Here is a 12,159-nt window from a genome sequence, read left to right on the forward strand (position 1 = left end):
CTATAATACACCACAAATGTATATCTGCAAGCTTCTTGCCTCTACTTGTCTGTGGTATGATTTAGATGATTCCAAACCCATGGTCTGGTATTATGTTGTAGTGTAGAAAAACAAACATGGGATTCATGCACTCTCTCAACCTCCTCATGCAATGTTTTCTTCAACCTACTTCCAGGATTTAGCAAACTGTAAGTCTGCCCACAAGCCACTGTGGACCAGAGGAGACTATTTTTAATGCACATGTTGTTTAGCTCTTGTCATTCACGTTTTTTATTTCTCTCTTACTGTTTTAGCATTTTACAAGAGACAATGAAGAGCGAAAACAAGCTCTCATCTTCCATGTAAAAGACAAATCATTTTCCTTCTGTGGAAACCTAATGAACTATTTGGGCTCTGTACACACTACACCTTTAAAACACATTTGAAGCACATTTCCCCCCTTCAAAGAATTCTGGGCATTGTAGTTTCCCCCTGACAGTGCTACAACTCCCACTCACCTTGAAACTAGTGCACCCAGAATTCTTTAGAGAGGGGATATGTGCTTTGAATGTGCTTTAAAGACATAGTGTGCACTCAGTCTTGAGCTAGAAAGAATTGTTTCCTTGCATAACCCATAGTTAAAAACAGAACTAGTGTAACACAAACTATAATGCGACTTACTTGTTTCTGCAGGTGATTTTCTGATCACAAACAGTGCCCCCACCCCCACCAAGGTCTATTGCTCCATATACATATCACTGCTTACAGAGTCCTCCTTGCCTATGGTGAGGCTTCTCCTTGCATAGAGATGCACCTTTTCATCAAAAAAAAGCAGCAAAAATACACTTAATAGGTGGCCCTGTGCACACAGTAGAGTTCAACAAGGAACTGCTGTACCAGGGCCACATGTGTGACACATGCACAAAAATTGCTTTCCTTGCTAACCCATTAACTGCAAGGCTGAAGGAGACAGTTTGGCTATGAAATGTTCCCTGGCCTCTTGGATTCAGGCACAAATAAAATCAGGTCTATTTATAGACCCTTTTCTGCAATTACTGCACTCAAAGTAGGTTGTCAACAGATATAAAGGCCCTTGTAGGAGATGGAGTGGGAAATAAAATGTACTATAGAATAAGCAGGCAACTTGAAGGCCGTGGGGTTGCTGTAGCATTTGTGGATACAGCTAAGTCAAAAGCATGTGGGCTTCCCTATAATAAAAAGATCTACACACCTACCTGCCATTCTTGTACTGTGCTGTTGCCATTCTCAGTAAATTCAAAATGAAACATCACATATGCTACAGTAGATGATTATTTGCACAGCAGCCATGTTTCAGAGATCAAATCCTGGCTCAATCAGCCCAGAAGCATCAGCTCCTTCACTCTTCCCCTTTCACGAGCACCAGAGCAATCACACAAACAAGCTTCCTGTTTCCTGAGAAGCAAGAACTATTTTGGGAGACAAAAAAACCCAGGATCCAACCCTGGTTTAAAGCTTGCTTCCAAACCCTGCCTCCATTAACTGTTATCTTCCAGTTTGTACAGAATGGAAAGCTTGTGTTAAACCAGGAAGCTGCAATTGTTTTGCTGTTCATGCAAGCAGAGGAGTGAACAGGGGTAAATGCAGGTATGTGCCGTGTCGCACAGTCTCAGGACTCACGCCCAGGGGATCGGCTGCCACTCAACTCCTGGGATTGTTCCATGCCATCCCTCAGCCCCAACTTTACCATCACTATTGTGTAGTCTTTAGGGCAAGGTCCATAGCTCAGTGGCGGTGCATCTGCTCTGCATGCAGAAGGTGCCATCTCCAGGTAGGGCTGCTAGTCACTGTGGACAACGCTGAGCTATACAGGCCAGCCGAGTCTCGTTCAGTGTTCCTATGCTCCTATGTAGTCTGGCCATTTGGAGTTTGCAGTGGGTGGCTGGAGATTGTGCGCATGTGGATATGGGGTGGGAGTGGCAGTGGAATCGCATGCCTTTCAAAAGAAAATGGATGTCACGAATGATTTTTAAAAATGTGGGTGTTTAAACATTTATTTTATATCTATATATATTTCCACAAAATGTTCACAAAAAAGTATTCAAACTCAAAAAAGGAATTAGCCTTGAGTTGAATACAGAGATGAAATGTACAAGATAAATGAGCAGGCAAAACTCGAAGCTATTTTCTTTTTACTTCAGATTGAAAAAGGCGAACAGTTCAACTGTCCAGTTTAAATAAAAGTTTTGCTTAGACATACAGTGTTTCATGAATACAATGCTGGTAATCTGAGGCAAAGTAAATACCTCAATTTCTCCTTCATGCTTTTTTTTCTTCGATGTTGTCTTCTGTTAAGAAATATACTGTTTACAAAATGAAACTCGAGCAGTCCAGGAAAAGCTAATTTTCCATTAAAATTTATGAAAACCATAAATTGAGGCAAACCTAAGATTCCCAACGGAATCAAGATTATCTTCCCGCTACCACCACATTAAAATAATCACATGCTTATTGGAACACCAAACTCTGCATCCCGACAGAACATTTGTTTCCAACAATGAGGGTGATTCTTTGAAGAAGAAAAATTAAATAATGATAAAAATAATAACAACAACCCTTCAGTGTGGTTAAGTAATACAGATCGATGTATTACACATTTGTAACAGCGTTTGATAACAGCAGCTAGTAATACTGGATTACTATAATTTAGAATTTGTTCCCAAAGCAGTGAAGGTAGGCCTACACAGTTATAAAACATTTTTAAAATTCAAAATAAATACTTTTCAATAATGCATAATGTACTTGCAGCAAATTATAGTAACAAAAATATTGTTGATAAAAACTGATCAGAACAGAATATGGATCTAAAATTGAAAACATTGACAGGTTAACATTCTTTTTCCTTTAAGCTTAGTGTTTTTGAGCATTAGGGTGGGCTAGGTTGTGTTTCCCTCCTCCATTTCCTTGGAAGTTAAATAAATGCTTTACCATCAAGAGTGTGTGTTTTATTAAGTTTTCAGTGATGACAGTTTTTGGTCGTTTTGCATTATTTTACTTAAAAAGCTTTTGCACTAGATCAGTGCTTATTAAAGGTCAAGTTGGTCTGCAATTATAAAAGAAAACATCTAAAAGCTAATATTATTCCTCATAAAAGGATCATCATCATTCTCCAGACTGGATACACTGAACACAGTCTTACATACTGAATACACTCACTCACTCACTCACTCACTCACGCAAACACACTTTCCTCTTCAAAGAAAAATGTTACAGTAAAAGTCACTTTACATTCTATCAATTAAAGTGCTCCAAATCCTTTTTGCAAACAATGCAAGTGACTACAAACCTACATGTCCCATTTTGCATTCATCGCATGAACTTCTTGTCAGTCTTAAAACCCACAGCATGGCTGAGCTTAGGAAATGTTCAAATGTTTTTAAAAGGTGGGGGTGGGAGATTTTTGACAAAGAAGTACTTGGATATGAAAAAGGTTTCAGCTCTTTAGACAGCAATACAAATTTATTTCCATTATTGAAGACCGTTTAATTCTTTGAGTGGATTTAAAAATATACCGAAAAAGGAATGAGATAACAAGGGATTTTTTTTCCAACTGCCTTAACAGTTCCATTTCTCAAGTTTTTTTGTTTTTTTTAAGAAAAAGATACAAAGTTGCAAGGTAAAGGAGAAAAAAAATGGGGATGAAGGCACAAAAAAAGACATAAGGTTTAGAGGAGGTCCCAAAATGTAGACATCACCAATGAACTTGAGATGTTTTCCTTCATGTAGCAAAGTGCTTCCTTCCCTGCCCCCCCTCAAGTAGCTTGGTTTCCTATCAAATAATAATAAAAAAACCCTAAGGTTTCTGATGAAAACTAACCTGGAATAACCCTTTTTGCCTGAGAAGATGGCACATCAGAAAGAAGGTGAAGAGTTCATTTTCCACTCGTGCGAGAGGAAATACAAGCTCCAAGTTGACACATGATGCATTTTTACACTTTATAAACAAGTCTTTGCGCCCCTGCATCTTATCTGCCTTTTTTCCTTCAGAGAAGCAACATGTACAGACACATAAATGTGCTATTAAATCATTTCAATGCTAAGGGGGGGTGGGGGAAGCACACCACAATTTCTGAGCCATATAACTCACTACGTTGTCCGATGTTCAGCTGACAGTTCAGATTATTATTATTTTTAAGCTAGTCCTGAGGGAAAAGGAGGGGGATGTTTCTACAATTTAAATGGCAATGTTATGTAAAAAGTATTAACAAATCCACTATTACAAATGTCAGTTTTCCTATATGGTCGTCTATAGATACACAATAAAATGGTAAATATATGCAAAAATAATTTAAAAATTATCATGCGTGAATTTACTCACTCTCCTTTGAACTTTGGGCTTCCCTCAAAATATAGTATTTTTTTTCACTTTTTTATCCTTTTATTTTAGTTCATTACCAACCCCTTAAACACACTGAATACTACCCCCCCTACAGGTCAGCATAAAAGCTGATGGGAAATATTTATTTTACATTCAAGCTTTTATATCCTAAACAACCCTGTGGTAGCATATAACTCGCCACATAAGTGGCCTTTTGTTGCTCCCTCCCCCCCCCTTTTGCCGTTATCAGTCTTCATGATCTGTTCCGTGGCGAGCTGGAAAAAATAAAAACTAAAATGCGTTGCTAATCAACGTTACCATAGTCTTTTGAGACTCCAGATGAGGTCTGGGGATTCAGTGTCCCAACTTACTCTTGTAGCATGAGAGAGATCATTGCACACAGAAGAACAGTCAAAATTGTCAGATAGGAGAACTATCTACAAAGGTCCGGAAGGACCACGTCCCTCTTGTGTTTCCTCTTTTTGCCGTGGAAAAACTGGTGTGATTTGCTGCCTTGGTGCTGTTTGTTCATGACCGAGGTGCCATGGCTTGAATTTGCTGGACCCTGGAAGCCTTTGTTGGAAGAAGTGCGGAATAACCTCGTGGATCCGTGCTGCAAAGAAGAAGACGAGAAAGCCAGTGTGAGCACCCTCGCTACGTACAGATCGTTTGCTCTCGCAACACATGAGCCACAGTTACATGAGCGGAGAGGCAAACAGCCCATGGTGCTTCACACAAGGAATGAAGTCACATACAGATCAGGAAGGTTTATGTGAAGTTTCCAGGGCTACTCCAAACTAGCAGCTACTAGCAGCTTTATAATTAATCTTGCATTATAAGCTACATACGGAATCTCAACAGACTTCTCACCCTTCGGGGGTATATAGAATCTCTTTGAATGCACCTCAATTACTTGCTATTCAAGCTAGTGGGCAAATGCCATTTTTTGAACTACTGACCAATTGTTAAAAGTGATGTCTAAAATTTTGGCTTGGAGTTTTCAAAATCTCAGCACTATTGTGCAACTACTCCAATCATGTTAAAAAAAGAGGAGGAGGAAGAGCAAAAGCACATCCACATTTTAAAGATAAAATGGCATGGCACTGACAGGAAAGATGCAAAAGGCAGTGTTTTTTAATCCCTTTAAAATAATTTCTAGAAAATGCATTTTCATTTCTGTGCTATTGCGCCATCAAATATTTTTAAAAAATATAGGCGAATAAGTAGTAATTAAAATAGCTACTTGATTGGAAAAAAATACACAGCTAAAACGATGTTCACTGGAAAGATAATCACAGAATCATAGAGTTGGAAGAGACCCCCTAGGGGTCATCTTTCTAGCTCAATGCCCTGCAATGCAGGAATCTCAATGAAGGTATGCTGTGGTATAGGTGAATGACAATAGCCTCACCCTAATGCACCACTGCACTTGTCAAAACAACGCCTCTAAATAAAAATACGCAACAGCCCTAAGGAGATCTACACCTGCGGAGACTGTGTTACTGTTCCATTGATACCAAAATACGTCTGATTCTCTGTGGCCTAGAAAAAACTGAAGAAGCAAATAAGGCAACCGTTTTAGGATGTTACATAGGTACCCCATAAAATGTGTGTGAACACATCATAACGATTCAAAGCATATACACAGAACATTCTGTGTCAGGTGCTGATGACTTACAATAGCTGAGCTTTTAGAGTTTTAAATTTTGCACTATTTTTTATCTTAGGTTTCAATTGTACGTCGCTCTGGACAGACATTTGCTCAGAACGATGGCCTAAAAATGTACTTCTCTACATTTCTTCTGTGACCACTGAAACCCCTTTTATAGATCCCTTTCCTATTGCTGGAGAAGTCTTATTTTAGTAGCCTCCTCATTACCATCAATCTCTGAAGAGGCAGGGGCAGAGGGAAGAGACCCCATCCCTCCAGATTTCAACCTCATGGGAAAATATGCTAGCTTGTGTAAGCCTGAGGTTACAGAATTTCTGCAAGCAACAAAATGCTGTACTGAAATCCCGGGCGGGTTGGGGATGCCACTTAAGGATAGTAATGCTGGCAGTGGAAGAAGGAAGGGGACCAAGGTGATTGAGCCCAATGCCCTACCAACCTGGGACTTGTTTACAACACTGGATGCATTCACTGTTTGGCCACTTGGCATTTTCCCACTCAACTGCGTGGATCCCAGTGATATGTCCTGAGTAGCCATTCTGTTTGCTGTAGTTTGGCGGCAGCCCAGCTGTTTAGAGGTTTTGCATGGTGTTCCATCAGACTCCTGTTGGGAAACAGGCATCAGCAGGAACATGTCAGTTAAGGGGAAAGACAGGAGAGGCCAGTTCTTTCAGATGGTCAGCACCTTCAAAACTACAACCAGGTAAGGGACTACTGCTCTCAAAAATAAGACGCGATAAGGGCCCTTTATTGCTCCCAGATCCAGTGACCTATGAGAATCACATGTGTACCAAGGGAATGTTCCCAAATCACATTTCATGTATTCTCCACAAAAATGAGCTTTTAAAATGCTGGATTGATGCAAGCATCCATCTAATTATTTTAGACCCACCAACAGCTGCATAAAATCCAATACTTCCCCGCCTTTTCTTTATGTAACTAGCTTTTATCATGTTAGAGAGGCCCAAGGAATTAGCTCTTTTTGCATTTTCTGGATAATCTGCTTCTATGGAAGCCATGAGGTTAGAGGAGAGAGAGCTCTTTAAGACAATCCTAACTCATACACTGTTTCCCCTCTTTTTAATTATCTCAGAGGCTAATGCAAGTCTGGCTAATATTTACTGTCCTGATCATTTTGGCTCATGTCTGGCACCAGGAATGCCTAAGGAGGCAGGTCCTATACAAACATAAATTTCTTTCATATCCTGCAGATGCCAATACACTTTCCAGGAAACCCAGATCTAGAAGGCTAGGCCTGCACAACTACTGACCCACCAGCAATGTAGTAAGGGCTGCTGGGAGCTTCAGCATCCATTGGGTTGGTTTTTTGTCCCAGGCAGTGAAAGCTGGAGAATCACCTAGTCTCTGTTGGGCCACCATACACGGCTGGTGAGCTATATGCCTTGCCAGTTACAAGTGCAGCTGTACAAGCACATGCTGCTTATATCAAACCCAAAAGACAGAAAGCAAAAGCATCATATTGAAACCAGATTGAGAAGTACAAGCATCACAGTCCGGGAGATGCTAAGTGTGTGCAAGGGTACACCAGGGAATCCTGACAATTGCCTAATTATTGCGAGCATTCACTACTGTATGAGTAGTAGGGGAAAGTATATCCCTTTCTGGACATTTTAAACTTCCATCTTGTGGTTTTTGGAATTCCCATGTGAGCAATCAACGCTCACCAAATTTTAGGGCATCCACTGAAACTAACATATATAGTTTCTAAGAACATAAAATAGAAAAGCAGATATTGCTATAATCGCTGGGCTGCATGAACAAAAGTGCTGCTTTAAAGTATGCTTAGAGGTGCTTGCTCTGTATGGTTTTGTTTCATTTTAAAACTTATGTTCCTTGAAGATCAGACTCATATAAACCCCGGCGTCACTAACCACCCTCTGCACTCTTCTCAGAGGACTGCCATGTTCCATCTCCCACTGCCTTGGAGGTTTAGGTGGCTGGGACTGGCAGAATGGCGTTTTTGACTATGGCATCCAGATTTCAGAACTTCTTCTGAAGAAGGCAGACTACTAGCCTTCGCCTTTGCTTTTTATTAATTCGCTACATGCTTTTCTGTTTTGCCAGACTTTTGAACTGTCCTATGCTTTTTTGCCCCTCTCACGGGTTTGTATCTCATTTTTTTATTATGTCTTGTTTTAATTGATAATGTAAGCACAGCCTTCGGGAGCTAAAAGATAAGAATGAGTTTATAACTGAGTGCAAACCAATATGCTTTTGCAACTCTTCACAATTTTGTTTCGTTTTTAAACTGTTTGCTATAAGGATATTGTTTGAGGCAAGGAAAATTCAAAGCTGCCCATCCCTAAATACACAAAACAACTTTGTGGTGGTGGGAGGGAGTTTTCCTGAGCAAAGCAGTTTGATTCTGCCTTTCTCTGCATGAAGACAAAGCAGCAAAGAGGGGGGGGGGAATACTACTATAAAAAAGACTATTAGAACAATACAAAACAGACAAAAGGAATAACTTATCCAAGTCTGAAATCTTTAACTAAAATGTCCCTTCAACCAGGGCTGTCTTTAGAGCCCTTTTAAAAGCTGGTGTTCCTGGAGGGGTGGGCACATTTCTATGGGGAAGCCATTGCATAACCTGGATGCCACAATTTTAAAAGGTCATTTTTCTTGCTCCCATTAATTGAACTTCTGCCAGCGGTGGTACCACAAGGGGGGCCTCAGAAAATGAGCAATGTTTCTGAATGGGTTCATATGGGACAAGGCAATTCCCAAGATACCATGTTCCCTGACAACGTAGGTTTTTACTTTAAAAGACCAGAGCCACAGCACTTCAAACTGAGCCCGGAAACAGTGGCTAATGAAGACGACACAAGAATTACATAATATGGCCTTCCATATAGCTCCAGACAATAGTTTGGCTGCTATATTCTGGATCAGCTGGGGTAACTACACTGCTTCAAAGGAAGCTAGTGTGCATTACAATAATCCAATGGGACAGTGACCAGGGCATGATACTTACTACGTCGCTGGAGCTGGAGAGTGTAGAAGATGACGATGATAAAGGGCCTGATGAAGAATTTGATGAGTGTTTGCTTGGTGTCTCTGTTTTACTTCTAGGTTTCCCTAGTGATTCATTCCCTTCGGAAAGATTATTGTTGCATTTGTCCAACTGCTGGTTGTCTATCAAGGTCACCCCATTACCTGTTAAAAAGTACAGAATAGTGAGCACATAAGCATTCTTTCACAACAACGAATTTGCTCACAACAGTATAGAGAGTTTTGGATTCCAGGGAATATGTGGTCCAGCCCCACCCAGCATGGTGAATAGTCTGGGGGGAAATGTACACCAGCAGCATAAGGAGGGCCACAAGTTCCCCACCCCTGTGTTAGATGAACACACACTGTGCTCTCTTCTCAGACCAACAATGGGTTGTAAAGGAAATCAGTTTCCACTTTTGCATCATGCTTGCAGCTGAGATGCATTTAGTGCAAAAATGAAATGCAAGACGGGTTTAATTTGTTTCAAAGCCCTGAATGACAATAGGTGTTAAATGGCATTCAGGGCAGCAATCCAGTCATATCTGAGACCGTGGCTTTTAACCAAATAACTCTGTCATGTCTATGTACTACTGAAACTGGTGTTAACACAATGAACACAACTAATGTAGATCTGTTACTCCCCAAGGGATTTCTTCATTACAGTGGTGCCCCGCAAGACGAATGCATCGCAAGACGAAAAACCCGCTAGACGAAAGGGTTTTCCGTTTTTCGATGCGCTTCGCAAGACGAATTTCCCTATGGGCTTGCTTCGCAAGACGAAAACGTCTTGCGAGTCTTGCGATTTTTTTCGCTCCCCCCCCCCTTTTCTAAGCCGCTAATAGCCTTTTAGCCGCTAATCCGCAAAGCCTTTAATAGCCGCTAAACCGCTAATAGCGCTAATCCGCTAAGCAGGTTGCTTCGCAAGACGAAAAAAACGCTAGACGAAGAGACTCGCAGAACGGATTATTTTCGTCTTGCGAGGCACCACTGTACTAACTTTAGCTGGATTGGGGGGTATTTAGTTGAATCCAGTTAAGTTTCTCTAAAAGATTATAGGTAATTATCCAAGCATTGGTCTGATCTAACTTTGCTTCATCCTGACATAGCTTGTGCAAGGCAGGACAGATTAATAAGATTTGCTACATTAAAGACACACCAAGGCTGGCATAGCATAACTGAAAGAGGATGACATGATGGAAAGCTAAGTGAAATGTTGTTGTTTTAAAGTTTAAAACTTGGGAGCATTTTTGTTGGTTGTACACTACTTTTGAGCTTTTGGGAAAGTTGCATAAAGTATTTATGGGTACTAATAAATGACGTAACAAAGATTGCTGTCAGAGACACAGTGCTCCAAGTGCCTATTACAGACATGGAACTTTTCAGTTAATGCTATGTCAAAAGAATTTGCTAAAACTTCTGTTAAAATCCATGATTTGCACAAACAACTCTTTGGCAGAGTGGTTCTCTATAACGCATACTACTCCTGGGAGAAAGGCATTATCTCTGTAACCAGAAACACACACTCCTCAGAGACTCATGTTTTGACACATGCTGTATAGAACAGGGACTCTCTGTCAAGGTATAGATATGATCATTTATCTCAATTCATTTTTATTTTTATTCCTCAGTTCTTCACATTGAAATAGTCAGCTATCAAATAACCTTTCAGGTCTCTCTGGACCATGATTTTTCTTTTCCTTGCAGGCTTCTCCACCCTGCTTCTCTGTGTCCATCAGTGCAATCTTACGCACATTTATTCAGAAGCAAACTCCATTATATCTAGTAAGTGTGTTTAGAATTGGGGCCTAGGTCTATATCAATAAAACAAATCAACCTTTGCTGAATAGGAGTATTTAGTAAATTGCCTGCAACAGTTCTTTCACCCCTCCAGTGCAACCCAACAACATGTTTTCTTAGAAGCAACTCCTGGGTTCAATGGGGCTTACTTTTAAGTAAACGGGCACAGGGTATCAGCCACAGGTGGTTTGAAAAGAATGGTCAACTGCACTTCTTTCAGCTATCTTTGACACTGTAGTTTCTCCTCTACCTCCTGTTCTCTGCTTTCAATATATCGTAGTCTGGATCATCAGAGTCTGCATGCTTCCATACAGGCTTTATGCTGTTCAGAATATCTGGGAATAGCAGGCCTTGATTTAGTGAGTGGCCAATTTAAGTTTATGCAGCTTTGGTTTTCTTTTTGACTTGTTATGACAACAGAAGGGACTACTGCCAGATCAAGCCTTCAGCAGATTCTGCTGTCAACATTTCAGTCTGCAACTCATGAGGGTTAACAACTTGTTTTAAAATGAGAACTCCCAACTACCGTATGTCATACTCAAGTAGACCCACTCAAATTAATGGACTTAAATCACATCCGCTGACTTCAGCAAGCCTACTCTTGAGAAACAAATCTGCCAGATACAACCCAAAGTATCTTATACTGCTTATGGAACTTCTATTCTATTTGAGAATGTCACTATTTATTACCCCCTGTGTTCTTTCTACCAAAGTAGTCAGTTATCAAGTCAACTTTTTCTCTCTTGATCATGAACCTATGCTTGCAGGCTTCTTGCCTCTGCTTTTCTGTATCTGTTCATGCAATCTTATATATGTTTACTAAGAAGCAAGCTCCATTATGCCTGAAGCTTTTTGTGCCACTGTCCATAATGCAAATCAAACTTTCTTGAATAGGAAGAAGCTTTTATACCTATATTACAGGCCTCCCTGCCAGGATATAAAGTGAACTTTTGGCTGCAAGGGTTTTGCAAGCCTACATATAGGAAAATCTTACCATTGCATGACGTCTCTGTGCTATTCTGTATTCCCCATTGCTTTGATATCCAGTCTCTGTATGTTGCGACTTCTTGTGTTACTCTGATAATTCTTCCTAATATACTGTGAACATTTTAAGAGAAAGGAAAGGTTAACTGGATTTTTAAAGGATGGGGTGGGGGGAGAGTGACATCACTAATGGATTCAACTTGGGACATATAATGTTTACCTTTCACTTTCATTGTTGGGATAATATTTAGCTATTGGCGATACTGCATGGCTCAGAACAACATATGCATAATCAAAGGCCTGTTTCACTTGCATGGCACCATAAGAACTCCTGCCAACATCATTACCTTAAAAAAAGAAA

At 40.3% G+C, this 12,159-nt stretch overlaps 1 protein-coding gene across 2 annotated transcripts in view; it reads right to left on the bottom strand.

Moving 5' to 3' along the window:
- Window positions 1-2,133: 2,133 nt before the first annotated feature.
- Window positions 2,134-12,159, bottom strand: part of TENT4B (terminal nucleotidyltransferase 4B) — a 55,145-nt gene continuing 45,119 nt past the window's right edge. Inside the window, exons 8-12 of one of the 2 annotated variants that reach the window (XM_081201165.1) lie at window positions 12,019-12,145; window positions 11,809-11,912; window positions 8,998-9,179; window positions 6,445-6,609; window positions 2,134-4,949 (exon numbers count right to left, since the gene is read on the bottom strand). In XM_081201165.1, coding sequence (XP_081057291.1) covers window positions 4,770-4,949; window positions 6,445-6,609; window positions 8,998-9,179; window positions 11,809-11,912; window positions 12,019-12,145 — 758 coding nt within the window. In that variant the 3' untranslated portion in view covers window positions 2,134-4,769. The remainder of the gene's footprint in view (window positions 4,950-6,444; window positions 6,610-8,997; window positions 9,180-11,808; window positions 11,913-12,018; window positions 12,146-12,159) is intronic. The other variant, XM_081201166.1, reaches the window with a different exon arrangement.

This window comes from Podarcis bocagei, assembly GCF_964188305.1.
Source record: "Podarcis bocagei genome assembly, chromosome: 7".
In the NCBI taxonomy this organism is placed as follows: Eukaryota; Metazoa; Chordata; class Lepidosauria; order Squamata; family Lacertidae; genus Podarcis; species Podarcis bocagei.